This window comes from Perca fluviatilis, chromosome 3 (assembly GCF_010015445.1).
Source record: "Perca fluviatilis chromosome 3, GENO_Pfluv_1.0, whole genome shotgun sequence".
Classification (NCBI taxonomy): Eukaryota; Metazoa; Chordata; class Actinopteri; order Perciformes; family Percidae; genus Perca; species Perca fluviatilis.
Genome location: NC_053114.1, coordinates 44,545,569 through 44,565,579, shown reverse-complemented (window position 1 = coordinate 44,565,579; position 20,011 = coordinate 44,545,569). Strand labels below are relative to the sequence as shown.

At 42.0% G+C, this 20,011-nt stretch overlaps 1 protein-coding gene across 2 annotated transcripts in view; it reads left to right on the top strand.

Moving 5' to 3' along the window:
- LOC120556176 (nuclear receptor ROR-alpha A-like) overlaps positions 1-20,011 on the top strand; it is a 117,508-nt gene that overhangs the window by 85,351 nt on the left and 12,146 nt on the right. For both annotated transcript variants that reach the window (XM_039795598.1, XM_039795599.1), the window contains 4 exons: positions 12,128-12,213; positions 15,015-15,156; positions 17,250-17,497; positions 18,681-18,873. In XM_039795598.1, the coding sequence (XP_039651532.1) occupies positions 12,128-12,213; positions 15,015-15,156; positions 17,250-17,497; positions 18,681-18,873 (669 nt within the window). The remainder of the gene's footprint in view (positions 1-12,127; positions 12,214-15,014; positions 15,157-17,249; positions 17,498-18,680; positions 18,874-20,011) is intronic.

The following is a 20,011-nucleotide window of genomic DNA, read 5'->3' as shown; positions in this document are numbered from 1 at the left end:
GAATGATATGATGGTTTTGAAGGATGAAATGGAAATGAGTTTGTCCAGTTTGAGAATCTTTTGCAGAGCGTTCTGGTCGCGAGCAGCAGCAGATTGAAAAGATGCGAGACCAGAGGCAGAGTTGGTTTTGACAGAGTTGACGTGAAAGTAAACAAAGTTGATGGAGAGAGAAGTTGGAGACAGAGGGAGGTGTCGATGAGGGACAGATTGAGGGGTTTCAGAGGTTAGAGAAAACACTCTGGGTTGTTTGCACTTCTTTCAAACCAATCACAGTCGTCTTGGGGCAGCGCCAAGCTCCGGACATGGTGACGGTGGCTCTGCTAAATAGTCTCAGGAAGAAACTTGTTTTGGTGGAACGTTTGCACAAAGAAAACGCCACATACAATATTAAATGAAGTTAACTGTTGATGCAATCCAGTACCGTGAGCTATTTAAATGAGCTGATACATGGTTAAACCTCATTGGCTCTTACCAGTATCTCCGTGTGTACTTCGTCCACAGCAATTCCACCAATCAGTCCCAAAACCTCCCAGTTAGAGAGGAGATGACCTAAATATATTCTTTGTAAATCTTGACAGTCATTCCCTGAAAGAACCGAGCAGGCCTGCCTTGTTGCACCCTCCAAATTGTCTTCAAAACTTGACATTTTCAGTGTGTAGCTTGTAGGGGTGCAAGACATATCGCCTCTATATCGTTATCGCAATATATCAAAAGTGTTGCAATAAGTATGCAATATTAAGTTTATTTTGTGGAGTGCTGCGTCCCGTCCGTTGGCTGTGTGGCTTAGTTGAGTTTGATTTAGAGCTTGAAACGCTGTAATGATCATGTTTCATTGGCCAGTTACCGTGCTACTTGCACATGTTAGTGCACGTCAGCGCACGAGGCCACTATGTGACAAACCCTATGGAGCTTACCACGGGTGTGTGCATATTTCGACAGAGTGACAGTGTGAGTGAAGAAATAGATAGAGACAACAAAACGGACCGAATCAGAGAAGAGAAAGAAAAGTTGTGTCCTGTTCGATTTTTATATATTTTATACTGTCCAACCAGTAGAACATGTGCTGTTCTGTAGACATCGTCCTTATTTCTATATTTTATACTGTCCAACCAGTAGAACATGTCCTGTTCTGTAGACATGGTCCATATTTATATATTGGATACTGTCCAACTAGTAGAACATGTCCTGTTCTGTAGACATGGTCCTTATTTATATATTTTATACTGTCCAACAAGTAGTACATGTCCTGTTCTGTAGACATGGTCCTTATTTATATATTTTATACTGTCCAACAAGTAGTACATGTCCTGTTCTGTAGACATGGTCCATATTTATATATTGGATACTGTCCAACTAGTAGAACATGTCCTGTCCTGTAGACATGGTCCTTATTTATATATTTTATACTATCCAACATGTGCTGTTCTGTAGACATGGTCCATATTTATATATTGGATACTGTCCAACTAGTAGAACATGTCCTGTCCTGTAGACATGGTCCTTATTTATATATTTTATACTATCCAACATGTGCTGTTCTGTAGACATGGTCCTTATTTATATATTTCATACTGTCCAACCAGTAGAACATGTCCTATTCTGTAGACATGGTCCATATTTATATATTGGATACTGTCCAACTAGTAGAACATGTCCTGTCCTGTAGACATGGTCCTTATTTCTATATTTTATACTGTCCAACCAGTTGAACATGTCCTGTTCTGTAGACATGGTCCTTATTTATATATTTTATACTGTCCAACAAGTAATACATGTCCTGTTCTGTAGACATGGTCCTTATTTATATATTTTATACTGTTCAACCAGTTGAAGATGTCCTGTTCTGTAGACATGGTCCTTATTTATATATTTCATACTGTCCAACCAGTAGAACATGTCCTGTTCTGTAGACATGGTCCTTATTTATATATTTTATACTGTCCAACCAGTAGAACATGTCCTGTTCTGTAGACATGGTCCTTATTTATATATTTTATACTGTCCAACCAGTAGTACATGTCCTGTTCTGTAGACATGGTCCTTATTTATATATTTTATACTGTCCAACAAGTAGTACATGTCCTGTTCTGTAGACATGGTCCTTATTTATATATTTTATACTGTCCAACAAGTAGTACATGTCCTGTTCTGTAGACATGGTCCATATTTATATATTGGATACGGTCCAAATAGTAGAACATGTCCTGTCCTGTAGATATGGGCCTTATTTATATATTGTATACTGTCCAACCAGTAGTACATGTCCTGTTCTGTAGACATGGTCCTTATTTATATATTGGATACTGTCCAACTAGTAGAACATGTCCTGTCAATTGTATTGCTTTGGTCCTTTCGAGTTACATATTTATATATTTTATACTGTCCAACCAGTTGAACATGTCCGGTTCTGTAGACATGGTCCTTATTTATATATTTTATACTGTCCAACAAGTAGTAAATGTCTTGTTCTGTAGACATGGTCCTTATTTATATATTGGATACTGTCCAACTACTAGAACATGTCCTGTCCTGTAGATATGGTCCTTATTTATATATTTTATACTGTCCAACCAGTAGAACATGTCCTGTTCTGTAGACATGGTCCTTATTTATATATTGTATACTGTCCAACCAGTAGTACATGTCCTGTTCTGTAGACATGGTCTTTATTTATATATTGTATACCGTCCAACCAGTTGAACATGTCCTGTTCTGTAGACATGGTCCTTGTTTATATATTTTATACTGTCCAACAAGTAGTAAATGTCTAGTTCTGTAGACATGGTCCTTATTTATATATTTTATACTGTCCAACAAGTAGTACATGTCCTGTTCTGTAGACATGGTCCATATTTATATATTTTATACTGTCCAACAAGTAGTAAATGTCTTGTTCTGTAGACATGGTCCATATTTATATATTGGATACTGTCCAACTAGTAGAACATGTCCTGTCCTGTAGACATGGTCCTTATTTATATATTTTATACTGTCCAACCAGTAGAACATGTCCTGTTCTGTAGACATGGTCCTTATTTATATATTGGATACTGTCCAACTAGTAGAACATGTCCTGTCCTGTAGACATGGTCCTAATTTAGTCCAATACGACTGTCAGTTGAAATAAACCTTGTGTTGTAAGAAAACTTGTTTAATTTGTTATGAATCTATTTTGATGCGTTTTCCCGTAACGTTTGTAATTTTACATATGTTTAAAAATATCGAAATTAATATCGAAATTGCAATATTCATAATCGATATCGCAATATCACATTTTGTCAATATCATGCATCCCTAGTAGCTTGCTAGCTCGAAGTTTGTGTTGTTTTCCTGTCGACAGCAACACACAAAGAGCAGAAGGAGGAAGCCTAAGCCTGGAAGTGATCTACACTTGAACTAAAGTTCAGCTGCAACAGAAGAGAAAAAAAGGAGGATTGGGGGGATGAACAATGGCGGCTTTACATTTCCCAACCAAACCTTGACATATTTCAAAAGGCCCTTTGGCTGAACGGCGCTCCTCTCTGCTCCTGTTTGATCCATTTTTCTTTTTTGAAATTTGATTGTTTTTTAACTCTGTGTTTCAGATAATTTAGCCATCAGGGATTTGTTTTGCCTGAGCCTTAGCATTTTTGAAGTAAACACACTAACTGGCGGTGGCTCTCATGAAATTCTTCCAGCTCATTAGCCTTCACGTAGCGCGGCAGCTAATTACACATTACACAGTGGTATCCACACGGCGAGCGTCTGCAGCGTCCACGGGGAAAACTCTGCAAGGTTTGAGTGTTCATATCGAGCTCTGAATATAATTACTAATATGCATAATATGGTTTCAATCGCCACACAGAGTTTGTGTCAGCACTCTGTAGAGGACGGAGAAGCTGAGGTACAAGAGACGTTCTCTGGGCTGAAACACGTCTGTTTTCTACGAGATGGTCCAGGTACAGAAATGTTTTCTGTCTTTATGGTATGACAGACAAACAGCAGCCAACAGCAGCAGGGGCAGCCCTCTTAGGCCCCTTTGAAGTCCGAACCAAGCTTCATGCTGTGAACTATGCATGATGTTCCACAAACCAGATTGCTCCGGTGCCGCCAGAAATTCGTCCGGATGTCCGTTACCTACCACTTTCTTTGTATTGTAGTTTCCTTGTATTTTTTGAACTATGTTATGTCCATATGTGTTTGTGTTATGTGATGAATGTGAAAATGAACTGCTACCTCCTCTGTCAGCTCTAGACACTGAACAGCTCGCCCAGTTGCGCTGTGTAAAGGATTCTGACAGCCAGGCTCTCATTGACTAGCTGTTAGCCAATCAGATTCAAACAGCTTAGCTTGTTGAATATTAATGAGAACTGGCAGAAATCGAGCTGAGTCTTCCTGCAGGCTTTCTATACCACGCTAGAATGGCTTGAAACAAGGTAACCAAGGTTACAGAGTCCATGGTAGACCTTCAGACATCAACACAAAGTCATGAAATACGTGTGGCAGGGCACCTTTAAAGGAGCTTCTCCAGTCTTATAGCACAATGACAGCCTGCCAGAGCTTCCGAAAGTCTGAACCATCCAAAAAATGCTTTCAGACTAGAAACTAACCGGACCATGGTTCAGTTTGATCTGGAGTGAGACTACCTCTTTTGGTCGGACCAAATATCAGCTGTTTGATCCGGACTGGGGGAAGTTTATCACCTGTAATTTTGGTTCATATCAAACTTAAAGGCTGAAAGTCCTTACAAAACGAGGTAGGTGTGAAAGCCCCTACCTCATTCCTCTTCCCTCTGGGCAGAGACATAGGCTCCCTAGAGCAAAAAACAATTCAAGGTATTAACTTGCACAACTATTGAGTGCACAGTTTTTATTTGTCACTTACGTAATAGTTCTTAATGACACTATTAGAAATCTCTCCTTGTTTTTCAGACACTCTCCAGGATTTAAATTTGACACTGTTCACGTGTAGCTTAATCTGTTGGTTGTTTTGTTGTTTTTTGTACTGCAGATTAAATTCCCCTCGAGGGACAGTAAAGCTTAGCCTGGATGCCAGCCAAATTTAGCCCCGCCCACAACATTTGAGGTCCTAACCGGCCCATCTCAGCTCGACTCAAACCAGCTGATGGTGTCGCTGCGACTCAGCTGTTCAAGTCCACCCGAAAGCACGGTAACGTTATATGGTCGTGCGAGATGGAGAGAGACTGAAGAGAGAGAGCGCCCAACGGCGTTAGAACAAAGCAGAGAATCAGAGAAATAAAACGTGTTTTCGCCGATTCATCTCTAGAAATGCAAATGTAGCAAGCATCTCACTATCACTAACGTTATCCACATTCATATTTACACAAAACAAATGGTATATTCAGCTACAAAAAAAGTCGGAAGTTAGGACGGAAGTGCAAAGAGGTTGCTACTGAGACGATACACTGTCTCATCTCATTGGTGTTGAGTTTTGTTGACAGTTGAGTTGAGTTCTGTTGCTCTAATTGGTTGTAGGTCTATCCAATTGCTCTGATTGGTTGTAGGTCTATCCAATTGCTCTGATTGGTTATAGGTCTATCCATTGCTCTGATTGGTTGTAGGTCTATCCAGCTGAGTGCAGAGGCATTTTCTTTCCTGGTTCGGTTGAAACACGCCCCATAATCCCAGCGCAGTGGAGCAGCATCAGACTCAGATTCTGACTAGAATCTGAGTATGACCACGTCAGGCTAAGTAAAGCTCTCTGAACTCTGGCAAAGCATTTTCCAGAAGTCTAAATATGTTGAGTTTGTTGCTGAGCGTGATGTTAACCTCAGAGTAAATGTATGTAATCATAAAGAGATTCTCAATCTGGAGATAACTGTGCCCACCTGCTGGAGAGGTGACTAAGCAAACCGCTGTTGAACAAGCTGTTGCTTCATCTGCTGACAGGATGAATGCTTTTCATGTGCGCTGCCATATGTCTGTCTTTATTACATCCACTCTGAGATCCTGTGGAAGCTGGATGAGGAGATTTAAAGTGACCATATTCTGCTCATTTTCAGGTTCATAATTGTATTTAGAGGTTGTACCAGAATAGGTTTATGTGGTTTAATTATCAAAAAACACCATATTTTTGTTGTACTGCACATTGCTGCAGCTCTTCTTTTCACCCTGTGTTCAGGTCTCTGTTTTAGCTACAGAGTGAGACATCTCAACTTCTCTAAGATCTTTGTTGGGAGTCGCACATGCTCAGTAGCTAGGTAAGGACTACATGAGCTAGCTAGCTGTTTCTCCAACTTCGGCCTGTACAAGGCAGGATTAGCCGGGAGACTTCTTCTAAACGAGGGCACACTTCCAACTTTGCTTGGAATACCTGCAGAAAAGGGACATGGAAGTAGTTCTTTTGGAGATTAGGGTGAACTAGTGTGTGTTGTAGCAGTGTTTTGCCATTGAGAACAAGCTAGCATGCTAACGGTTAGCCCCCTAGGCCCCTCGTCTCTGCTAGTGACGTAGCAAGCCGTGCAGATTTTGACCAGCTCACCCGGAGACTGAAGGCAGGACACATTCAGAAACCGTATCTCACTCAGAACACCATGGATGGATTTATTTAAAGTTTGTATGTGTGTGGAAGCACCAGAGACAGAAAATAACACCCCAAATCCCAGAAAAAAGTGATTTTTTTCATAATAAGGGCACTTTAAGAACCTGCTGAAGACGTCTGAGCGAGAGCCCTATCTTGTACCCGGCGCAGTGCAAAGCCGAAGTGTCTTTGCTAGTTTAAGACCGACACAGTTTCCCGTCCAGCGTCCGCGTCGTTTAAATAGCAAATGCACCTGCGCCCATCTGTGGCCCATGGGCGTGCTGGTCTTACAGGGAGGTGTGTTCAGGTGCATTGTGGGCGTGCTGGTCTTACAGGGAGGTGTGTTCAAGTGCATTGTGGGCGTGCTGGTCTTACAGGGAGGTGTGCTCAGGTGCATTCTGGGCATATTGCTATCTTGAGGCAGCGGGAAGTGATCGCGCCATTGACCAACAAAAACCTGGTCTAAAGTCAATAACTCAGCATTTCATTGTTATTTTAACGCCTGCTTCACCTCATGGAGTTTTGGTCACATAGTGCTCGTACCATATATGATCTGCTCGTGCGCACGAGCAGATCAGTTTACGCCCAAAACACACCTCTGATTAATGAAGACACTAAGTACAACCCTTTAGAACTTTTTACCACCGTCACACTTTGGACACGCCGTAAACGCTGTGCACTTAGATCGTTAAAATAGGGCCCTAAGTGTCCCAGGATCCCAGCTGTCAAAAAACGCCACAGTTGACACGCACTATAACAGCGACGTCTCTAGTTAGTGGAGCTCGCTGTTACCATAGAAATCTTTTCGGCATCCACGAGCAAAGCGGGCTACAAGCACTGAAGTCTATGATTATTTCGGTATACAGTCTTTCACCTTTGCCTTTTTTTTTTGCTGATTTCAACATTTTATTTTGCGCTGAATCAAATGTTTTATGGTCACGATTCATCTGGTAACTGTTTGGCTTGGTCCCAGTTTTTAAACTATTTATATCAGCATTTAATGAAAAGTCAAGGGAGATATTCAATGTGGAAAATCACTTCCGGCACCAGAGCCGTTAAAAAAAGTGGCCGCTCACTGTTGAGCTCTATAGACTGTGAAAAAATAGTATATAAAATACATCAACATTTTAATTTACCTTGATCTCCTGTTCCAAGAAGGAGGAACCATCTCATATTTTAATTTACTTAATTACTGATTTATATACTGACTAATTACTTAATTATGGATGTAAAGGATGTGACAAATCCTGATTTCCAATGGTCATTCATACCTTTTTCCACCCGATATGCTTCAAAAATGACAGAGTGCATTTTTTCTTTTCATTGGATGTTAATTGAAACCAACTCAACAGCAGGTTGACTTCCGTCACAGACTTCCTGTCTTCTTCCTGTCTCCATCACGCTCTCGTTTCTCGTCGGAAATAGAAAGATAAAAGGCCGCATAGCCTTCACGGTGGGCCCGAAAAACAAAGCAGATGGTTGTGTTCGCGGCTGAGTGTAAAAATATCTGCTGCTCTCTCATCAGCTCTAATTTCAGACGGTGGCTTTGTTGAGCATCATCTTTGATGTTGAAATGTAGAATTCAGATGGGATTAACACTCGGAGAGCTAATTACTGCGGTGTGTGTTTGTGTGTGTGTGTGTGTGTGTGTGTGTGTGGGGGGGGTATTTGTGCTTCACATTTTGACTGTTGTGAAGCACTTTGTGTGAGGTTTTCATTTGTTGTTCACTTTGAAACATTAGTAAATGCCAAATCGTCTACAATATCTGAAATATATCACAGTTTTTTTATCAACACGCTTCAGTTCAATAAACTTTATTGAGATATTATTTTATATGCGTAGTTCACATTATCATAAAATAGACTTTTTTTTTTAAGGAAAATTTGGTCTGGATCAGAGAGGTTGCTGGAGCAAGACAAACACAGATACACGTTTATATAGCCAACAGAGGACTATAATCCTACACTGTGGGCCACTGTTTTTGATCATTTTGAAAAATGAAATTTGAAACAATTAATTTAAAAAAAGAGGGGACTTAACCCCTAACCCTAGCAGGTGTCTTCCTATCAGAGAAGGGAAGTCTATAGCTTGACAACAATGTCATGATATAGCATGTTTTCTGCAACCAGCCCTCCAAACCATACAACGTTATGGGCCGTTTGTTCTTACCCTCTAATACAGTGTTTCTCAAATGGGGGTATGGTCCCCCTAGGGGTACTTTGGAGAACTGCAGGGGGTACGTGTCCCCCTAGGGGTACTCTGGAGGACTGCAGGGGGTATGTGTCCCCCTAGGGGTACTCTGGAGGACTGCAGGGGGTACGTGAGATATTTAATAAAATGTTTAATAGTTACAAGGCTGTTGTCCAGAACATTGTTCCTCTTTTGTAGAATTTTTTTTTCTACCAAAAATGTGACATTTGTGTCTTATGTCACTGTTATTGAAGTTTTGATACTATTTTTGATTCTATTTTGACCTATACCTATGACCTATTCTGTTTGGCCTTCCTTCCTTCCTTCTTTCTACCATCTTTTTCCAAGTTTTTGTCTTTTTTTTAGTTTTTGTCTCTTTCTCTCATTAGCATTTAAATGTTTTTTTCAGGTCCAAAGCTGTTGTTTAGTAACTCTATCGCTGACAGCGCTGTACTGTTCCTCTTTATATACACTTTTTTTCTACCAAAAATGATTAGCGCTGGTCAGGGGGTACTTGGCTTAAAGAAACAATTCAAAAGGGGAACATTATTGAAAAAAAGTTTGAGAACCACTGCTCTTTCTAGTAGTCTATCCACGATGTTCCACTTCCGGAATTGCTCCGGTGCAGCACGAAATTACGCATTATTATTATTTTTAGCCGATGTGCGTCCCCTTCCTCTGTCTCTGTGTTGGCGTTCTAACCTCCGGTGGATTTGTGAGGACTATGGTTAACTGCTCCTCAGATCTCTGCAGGGTAAATCCAGACAGCTAGCTAGACTATCTGTCCAATCTGAGTTTTCTGTTGCGAGACTAACGCCGCCTTCACACTGGCAGTTGAAATCAGCTCCGTAATACGCAATACGCCACCAGCGGACTTCGTACTACACCGCTGAAAAGCTTCGGAAGCGACTCACAAAAATGGCGGAGAGCCTAGAAGGACTGATAAGTGTCTGAATGGACGATTCTCTCTGACCTCTCTTATACAGATAGAAACAGAAAGGCTGCTGCGTGGAGAAAAGTTGCCAAGGACATTGACATGTCACGTCGGTTAAATGTGATATATAGAGGTATAATGTCAATAGTTAAATGTGATATATAGCGGTATAATGTCAATAGTTAAATGTGATATATAGCGGTATAATGTCAATAGTTAAATGTGATATATAGCGGTATAATGTCAATAGTTAAATGTGATATATAGCGGTATAATGTCAATAGTTAAATGTGATATATAGCGGTATAATGTCAATAGTTAAATGTGATATATAGCGGTATAATGTCAATAGTTAAATGTGATATATAGAGGTATAATGTCAATAGTTAAATGTGATATATAGCGGTATAATGTCAATAGTTAAATGTGATATATAGAGGTATAATGTCAATAGTTAAATGTGATATATAGAGGTATAACGTCAATAGTTAAATGTGATATATAGCGGTATAACGTCAATAGTTAAATGTGATATATAGAGGTATAATGTCAATAGTTAAATGTGATATATAGAGGTATAAGCTCAATAGTTAAATGTGATATATAGCAGTATAATGTCAATAGTTCGATGTCTGTTGCTAGCTAACCAATTAGCATTAGCACGTTTGTTTATCAGTACCATAGCAACGCTAACTTCCGTCGGATAGGAACCGTCCGTAGCCTTTCGCAAGAGTTACATTTTTTGAACGCATCCGGATGACCAACTGACTTTTTTCGCACCGCATTCGTTTGGACCCGGTTCGGACCCATTGGCATGCGGTCTCCAAATCTCCAGAGGAAATTAATGACTTCCGGTCGTTTCAAAGCCGTATCGGAGCTGATTTCAACTGCCAGTGTGAAGGCGGCGTAAAATTACTTTTGAACGTACACATGTTCCACTAAAACAAGTTCCTTCTTGAGACTATTTAGCAGAGGCACCACAGCTTTTCTCCAGTGCTTAGCACCGCCCAAGACGATTGTGATTGGTTTAAAGAAATGCCAATAAACAAGAGCACGTTTTTCTCTTATCCAGTAATGCTATGTGTGCCAGACTCTCCTCCAGCGCGCTTTGGAGGAGGGTCTGGTAAAGCGAGAATACCCCAACCCCAACCCGCTTCCTCATTTGGCGCTCTTACTTCCTCACCTTACTTCCTGCTTCGGTCCTGTCATAACTACTATGGCCACTAGAGGGCGCCACCACTATAAAAATAAATGTGTCGTAATTGCTGCTTGAATTACTGGAATTGTTGGGTCTTGTAAATTATAGAGTGTGGTGTAGACCTACTCTATCTGTAAAGTGTCTCGTGATAACTCTTGTTATGATTTGATACTATAAATAAAATTGAATTGAACAAACGACCTCGACAGTCTCAGTTAATGCATCTTCAGATTGCAACATACTTATTCCTGACAATAGCAAGGTGAGATAAAATATTCTGAATATCTTTCTTTCTTCTTAGGCCGGTTACACACTGGCTGCGTGGCGTGAGCATGTCAGCTGCGTGGCGTGTCTGTTTATATTTCGGCTCCCATGGTAACAGGTTAGAGCTTACACACTGCCGTTTCTGGTGTGTAAAGACAGAAAAATCCACGCAGCAAGATTATTCACAATGCTGAGTTGATGTTCTGTCCACAAGCACACATAAAGGAGTGTAAATGGCACTTTGTGCTGTCTTAATGGGAACATGTATTGCTTTATACAAGCTAACTACACACACACAGACACACACAAACACAAAAATACACGCACACACACACAAACATACACACTCCGCTGTAGACAACAAACTGTGTCAGATTTAGTTTTTCCGAATGGATATTACAGAACAGAAGGTTGTTGGCGTAGAATTGGTTGGTGGTTTAAATCCAACATAAGCATGTTCGGTTGTTTAACAGAACCACGGACAAAAAAACAGACAAAAGAGTGTTTCTCTGCTGCAGACAAACAGCTGGGAGACTCAAGACTTCTTTATACAGTATCTTGTTTGTAGTGTGTCTGTGTGTGTGTGTCCGTGTGTGTGTGTGTGTGTATGTGTGTGTGTGTGTGTGTGTGTGTGTGTGTGTGTGTGTCTCTGACTGCACTCTTACATAACTTCCCTGTGCTAAATATAACCGCTCAGAGCCGAGCTGTCAGTATACAAGCTGCTGAGTGTATAATACACAGTCAGCCGGTGCGTTCAGATTCAGTGTGAGCTGCTGAGAACCCTTCACTCGAACTAAAACAGGGAACAAAGTGTGAACAACTGCTGTTGCTGTCACAGATAAATCAATATCTGCACATTTGTTTGCCAATATGTAACAAGAAACCACACTGAAGACATGTCAAAGATGTGTTTTAAAAGTCGTTTTATTAATCAATTCAATTGATGCAGTCGTTCGAAATTAGCTGCTGACTGAGTGTGTGATTCTGACACTTCGTTTTTTCTCTCTCTGTGTGTCTGTAGCTCAGATTGAAATCATTCCCTGTAAGATCTGTGGAGATAAGTCATCAGGGATACACTACGGGGTGATCACCTGCGAGGGCTGTAAGGTAAGCCCCGCCCTCTCCTCTTCATCATCTCACTTCCTGGTTGATCGACACTGAACGACACGTTTCCTCGGAACGATGTGCAGCGGCTTTGAGATGTGTTTTCTCTCGTTTGGTGGGCGTGTCTCACGTTTATTGGCTGTGACACAGGTGATACCCAATCAGCAGAGACGTGTCTGTAAACACGTGGTGATAAAAAGGCAACGCGCCCTGTTGTCACATAAAAGTCAATTAAACATCAATGGTTCATTTATATTGTAAACATTCCTTCCATCTGTTTGGTCATTTTAAGGCTCACAAGATGTTATTCAGTTCAATGACGTTGTTTTTAGGATTAGAATGAAACTTTTATGATGTTTTATTGTATTATTTCCACATTGGGTAAAGGGACCAATTGTGCCACCGGGGTCAGCCCTATGTTCCCACAGCCCTATGTTCCCACAGCCCAATGGTCCCACAGCCCTATGTTCCCACATTTCTAAGATTTTTCTTAAAATTAGGCTCTATGTTAAGGTTAGGGTTACATTCCATCTGTAGTCCATTGCTACTGGATAATAGGTTGGGTGTAATTAGCTACCAAATTGGGAGAAAGGGGGATAAAATCTGATACAAATGATGAAAAAGGAAATGTGGGAACATAGGGCCTAATTTTGGAAAAAAAATGTGGGAACTGTAGGAACATAGGGCCTAATTTTGAAAAAAAATTAGGCCCTATGGGAACATAGGCATGCTCGTTTCTGTCTGATGATAGATTTGGTCTTTTATCTTTTAACTTTAACAGTTCCAGCATTGACACAGAAATCCCAGTAGCCTATGATGTAGGTGTTCTCCACACTGTGGTCCAGCCGCAGTCTGAGTGCCATTAACGGAATCAGAGGAGACAATCAACGACAATCATTTGGCAGAGGAAAGCTCCTGGTTAGAACGGTTCCCCAAACAAGCAAGTGTGTGCATCTGCTGCAGCAGCTGCTGTCGGCAGCTGGAGGCTCATTTCACAGCCAACGAGCAGCGAATGGAGATTTATTCGTGTTCAAACAAGACAGAGAGAGAGAGAGAGAAATTGGCTTATGGAAGGCACTGTGGATCTTGGAGACAGGAGATATTGGTTTGGGGAATGGTAGAATAGCGGTGGGAAAATAAAGCAACATATGTTTAAAAAAGCCGTAATATCTTTTAAATGTGTTAAAAAGAAGAGTGAATGACCACGGGGTCACTGACTGAACATGTGTCTAAGCTCTTATTAAAGGGATACGCCACTGTTTGTTGAAATAGGGCTTATCCCGGTCTCCCCTAGCTGTAGATAGGTGGGGTCTCCTCTAGCTGTAGATAGGTGAGGTCTCCTCTAGCTGTAGATAGGTGGGGTCTCCTCTAGCTGTAGATAGGTGGGCCAACGCATTTTTTGTGCATGCATTGTTTTAGTCCGGTACAACACCGTAGTGAATGGAATCCTATGTTGCCGGTTAGCATGTTGTGAATAAAAGTGAGCCAACAAAAGACACAAAAAACAACCTAATTACTTGCACTGAGTCAAAAAATGCGCTGGCCCACCTATCTACAGCCAGGGGAGACCGTGATAAGAACTATTTCAACAAACGGTGGCGTATTCCTTTAAATATAACCAATGTTGGGAGTAACGCGCTACAAAGTAACGCATTACTGTAATTCCACTACTTTTAGCAACAACAAGGTAACAAGCATGTAACAAAAAAAAATTTTTTAATCAAGTTATGCAATTAATTCAATTCAATTTTATTTATAGTATCAATTCATAACAAGAGTTATCTGAAGACACTTTACAGATAGAGTAGGTCTAGACCACACTCTATAATTTACAAAGACCCAACAATTCCAGTAATTACAATTACTGAAATTTAAATGAGTTTGTTACTCGCGTTACTTGCAGACAAGAAGACAGATAGGCCTACTTTAGCTGCAGTCGCAGGACCTTATGGTGGCGCAATGATACACCAATCGAACAGCGAGCATTAAAACCACAGCATGGCCGATAGTGCGGAAAGAAGGAGCTTTCTCTCCTGGAAGTATGGACATTATAAAATGATAACGAAGGAGGCAGTTTATCATTCAGTCTTCTTCACTCTGAACTCCCGATGCAAGTAACAAGTGAGCAGTGACGCACACACGTTTTGGATGCTACCGTATATATAACAGTATATGCGCAGGTGCATTCTAACTACCGTATAGGTTTAAAGAACCTATCCACATCTAAGAGTAGCAATTCAAATCTTATGAAGCACCTGTTGAAGCAACATGCTTGGACAAAGCTAGTAGCGAAAGAGCCTAGCCCTACGGATGCTGAAGGCGCCACTCCATGCAAACAACCAAAGCTAGATTTTACACAGGCTGCAGTGCAGCCGATAAGCCAGACAGAGCTGAATACATTGATTGCTGGGTATACTGTAGGCCAATCACTTTTATTTCATTGGCCCTAATGTGGTAAAAAACACTGTTAAATGACTGAGACAGTTGTTATTTCGTTTCAAGTATTAAAAGGGACTTTTGTACTACTGCTTGATTTGAAGGCCTGTTGCCCTGTTGATTACAATTAATAGGTCTAAAAATTAGGTTTGACTGTTCAGTACTGTTCATATTTACATTTAAAAAGCAGCCATATAAGTAACTTAAAAGTTACTTTCCCTAGTAACTAATTACTTTTGATATACAGTAATGGTACAGTAATTCAATTACTTTTAAAATAAGTAACTAGCAAGTGTAACTAATTACTAATTTTCAGTAACTTGCCCAACACTGAATATAACTAATATAACGTTTCCCTCGTCTCTCAGGGTTTCTTCAGGCGGAGTCAGCAGAGTAACGCCGCCTACTCGTGTCCTCGCCAGAAAAACTGTCTGATCGACCGAACGAGCCGCAACCGCTGCCAACACTGCCGTCTGCAAAAATGTCTGGCTTTGGGCATGTCCCGAGACGGTGAGACGCACACAAACACACACACTCACCTGCAGAAACATCTGGCAGTCAGCATTTTGCAAGATGTTAGCCGGCAGACTAACCAGCGGAGCAGAAGTGTCTGGCTGTGTGCGACATCTCGTCTGTGTTCTTGGTCAGTGCAATGAAAAGGAACCGGCTCGGCTCGATCTCTGCCGGCATCTCTTTAGTGTTACTGTCCAATCTGAGTTTTCTGTTGCACGACTAAAACAACTTTTGAACGTACACACGTTCCACCAAAACAAGTTCCTTCCTGAGGCTATTTTGCAGAGGCACCGTGGCTCCATCCCGAGCTTAGAGCCACCCAAGACGACTGTGATTGGTTCCATAGGCGCCGATACCGTGGTACCGTGGAAAATACTGAGCCCCCACTTGTGCCAGACTGCCACTAAGCTACATTCTTTTAAAACAAACATTGCAGTTGGTGCTAAGGGGAGTGTGTGAGCGCTGATCACGGTTACGTGTCAGTTAAACTTCTCATCTCCAGTCTGCATTCCACTTAGGAGAGGTCCTGGGATTAAACCATTAATGATGGCTGCATTCCACTTAGGAGAGGTCCTGGGATTAAACCATTACTGATGGCTGCATTCCACTTAGGAGAGGTCCTGGTATTAAACCATTACTGATGGCTGCATTCCACTTAGGAGAGGTCCTGGTGTTAAACCATTACTGATGGCTGCATTCCACTTAGGAGAGACCCTGGTATTAAACCATTACTGATGGCTGCATTCCACTTAGGAGAGGTCCTGGTATTGTGCATGCTGACTCACTGAAATAGCTTACTGGGACACTTGATGGAATTGAGCCATCGTTAAGGTTATCAATTTCAGCTGTGCTTTTACTACTATGACAAGTCAACATGTCTGCTGTGAAAAAGGTCCATAGGTGTGTGTGTTCGTATCGGCCGCTGTCCATTTCCCAAGGTTCTGAAAATGAAAGTTTTTTTGACTACTTCTTTTTTTTAAAGGGCGTGCGCACCCACAGAGGAAAACATAATCCGGCGCCTATGATTGGTTGAAAGAAATGCCAATAAACCAGAGCACGTTCTTCTCCCATCACGGAAAGCTGTGCGAGACTAGCCAGACCTTCTTGTGCAGCGCTGTGGAGGAAGGTCTGGCAATGCGAGACTACAGAGGATAGCTACCTCTATTTTAAATCATGACTCCCACCCTTTGCACATTGATTTTCAGCTTTTTCCCTCCCGGCGGAGGTTTTAAGTCCCAAGGTACAGAACAAAGCAGTACAAAAATATCTTTGTTCCTGCTGCTGTCACTGAGTTGTAGCGATATTTGCACAAATATGACAGGAGCATTTTTAGTTTAGTATCTTGATTTTATTTGAGTTTATCTTTATTTCAATGCTTTTATTACACTTTTATATAACTATATATCTCTCTCTATCTCCTACATCCTGATTTGTGGAACATTAAAGGTCCCATGGCATGAAAATGTCACTTTTTGAGTTTTTTTAACATTAATATGCGTTCCCCCCCAGCCTGCCTATGGTCCCCCAGTGGCTAGAAATGGTGATAGGTGTAAACCGAGCCCTGGTTATCCTGCTCTGCCTTTGAGAAAATGAAAGCTCAGATGGGCCAATCAGGAATCTTCTCCTTATGAGGTCATAAGGAGCAAGGTTACCTCCCCTTTCTCTGCTTTGCCCTCCCAGAGAATTTGGCCCACCCATGAGAGAGAGAGAGACATCATGGCTTTCAAACGAGCAAAGTGGCAGTTGGTCAAGGCCACACCCCCACCCTCCACCTTGCCCCCCCTCTCTCCTCCTCAATAGCTACAGACACAGAAATGGCACATCCTAAGGAAAGCTCATTGTGGGACTGGCTCAAGTGGCTGTAATTCTGCCCCAAGGCTGAATTTCGGGAAAGAGGCTTCAGATACAGTATTAGGGGACCACTAAGGTCTATATAAAAGAGACTTCAGATACAGTATTAGGGGACCACTAAGGTCTATATATAAGCATCCAAAGAACACCATGTCATGGAACCTTTAAGTATGTGTATTGTATTAGACTTTGGTACGTGTAACCTGAACCTGTTAACTTCTCCTCTTCATCAAACACAGCTGTGAAGTTTGGTCGCATGTCCAAGAAGCAGCGGGATAGTTTGTACGCTGAGGTGCAGAAACATCGCCTCCAGCAGCAGCAGCAGCAGCAACAGGGTCCCCTCCTCCTGTCCCACCCCAGCCTCAGCAGCCCGAGCCCGGGCGAGACGGAGCCGCTGTCCCCTCACTTCGGCCTCACGGAGCTGTCAGAAGAGCTGGGAGGCTACGTGAAACACAACTCACCTGAAGGAGGATCTGTATCGTCCAAGGTCTGTGGTTTTTACTTTTAAGAGCAACAACTACACTCTAAAATGGATTGAATTACCAACTGTTTATAGTAGGGGTGACCCCGAATAGTGGGTTATTCAATGCTTTGATGGAAAGAGACGTATTTCAACTAGCCTGGCTCCGCCCTCCTACGTACTTCCGCTCAATTTTTATTTTCTGGTAGGACCAGGCTAATGTACCAGAGTCTGGTAGGACCAGGCTAATGGACCAGAGTCTGGTAGGACCAGGCTAGTGTACCAGAGTCTGGTAGGACCAGGCTAATGGATCAGAGTCTGGTAGGACCAGGCTAATGGACCAGAGTCTGGTAGGACCAGGCTAGTGTACCAGAGTCTGGTAGGACCAGGCTAATGGATCAGAGTCTGGTAGGACCAGGCTAATGGACCAGAGTCTGGTAGGACCAGGCTAGTGTACCAGAGTCTGGTAGGACCAGGCTAATGGACCAGAGTCTGGTAGGACCAGGCTAATGGACCAGAGTCTGGTAGGACCAGGCTAGTGTACCAGAGTCTGGTAGGACCAGGCTAATGGACCAGAGTCTGGTAGGACCAGGCTAATGGATCAGAGTCTGGTAGGACCAGGCTAGTGTACCAGAGTCTGGTAGGACCAGGCTAATGGATCAGAGTCTGGTAGGACCAGGCTAATGGACCAGAGTCTGGTAGGACCAGGCTAATGGACCAGAGTCTGGTAGGACCAGGCTATACTTTGACAGTCGAATGTAAAGCACAGTGCTGGTAAACTACTACTTAATACGTTAAGTTTTATCTAGGAAGGATTACGGTATTCTTTAACATCAACATTTATTTTTGGCAGAGATACATTTTGGCTCTTCAAATAAAAGAATTTGGGCACCTTTGGTTTATATGATAATAATAATAATAATAAATTGAATTTATATAGCGCTTTTCATGGACTCAAATATGTAAGATCACACCCCCAACCGGCACCGTCAGACAACGCCTACCTGTCCCAGGTTTCTCCCTAAAAGGGAGTTTTTCCTCGCCACTGTCGCACTGAATACTTGCTCTTGGGCGGAATTACTGGAATTTGTAAATTATAGAGTGTGGTCTAGACCTACTCTATCGGTAAAGTGTCTTGAGATAACTCTTGTTATGATTTGATACTATAAATACAATTGAATTGAATTAAGACGTTACCTTCCACAAACAGGCGGACTCTGGAGGGGGAGGAGAAGGTCGGGGGTTCTACCTGGATATCCAGCCGTCCCCGGATCAGTCTGGACTCGATATTAATGGCATCAAACCGGAGCCGTTGTGTGACAATGGATCCAATAACGGCTTCTTCCCATACTGCTCCTTCAGCGACGGAGACACTTCACCCACAGTGTCCATGGCTGAACTCGGTGAGATAATATAGAGGTTGAACCCTTTCCTGCTAATTAAAGGAGACCTGATATGCGTTTACGTATTTTCTGTCATATCTACAATGCGTTACAATGTCGGATGTTCATGTTAAACGTGGCCAAAGCTTCAAATAATGAGGTAAATGATATGCCTGTGAGCGATCCATCTGAGCGCTCTGGGTTTCAACAGTTTTTTTCTACTCTCGGCTCTGTGTGATGTCATATTGATCTGGTTTTCCATATGTGGTCATCTGCTCCAAACCGGCATGCTACTGCAGTTTTTAGGTTACATACCCTGCTACGTTTATGTAGCTACATGCTAACGCCAAAGAAAGCTGTAAACTTGGCTGCAGATGTTGGTAATTTCTCCCCAATTCTGGGACACATTGCTGCTGGAACACCGATTGTGTACAGGGTCCGAAGTTAAAGCGCCCATATTATGCTCATTTTCAGGTTCATAACTGTATTTTAAGGTTGTACCAGAATAGGTTTACATGGTTTAATTTTCAAAAAACACCATATTGTTGTTGATCCTCTTTTCACCTGGTTTCTGTTTAAGCTACAGAGTGAGACCTCTTTTCATCTTCTTCTTCTGTACTATCTTTGATTGCACTCGCACATGCTCAGTAGTTCAGATGTAGATCATGTCAGCTAGCTAACTCTAGAGACAGTAAAAGAGAGACTGTTTCTCCAACTTTGGTCAGTTACAAGGCAGGATCAGCTGGGAGACTTCTTCTAAATGAGGGCGCACATGTAAGTAGTTCTTTTGTAGATTATGGTGAACTTGTGTGTGTTTTAGCAGTGCTTTGCTATTGAGAACGACGTAGCATGCTAGCGTTAGCATTAGCGTTAGCATGCTAATGCTAACGGTTAGCATGCTAACGAGCTAACGGTTGTGGTTAGCCAGCTCATTTCGGACTGTGACGTCACAGTCCGAGCCGATTTTGAACAGCTCACTAGGAGACTGAAGGCAGGACACATTCAGAAACCATATCTCACTCAGAACAGCATGGATGGATTTTTTTCAAAGTTTGTATGTGTGTGGAAGCACCAGAGACACAAAAGAACACCCCAAATCCCAGAAAAAGGGATTTTTTCATAATATGGGCACTTTAACACTCGCCAAGCGCCAAATGCA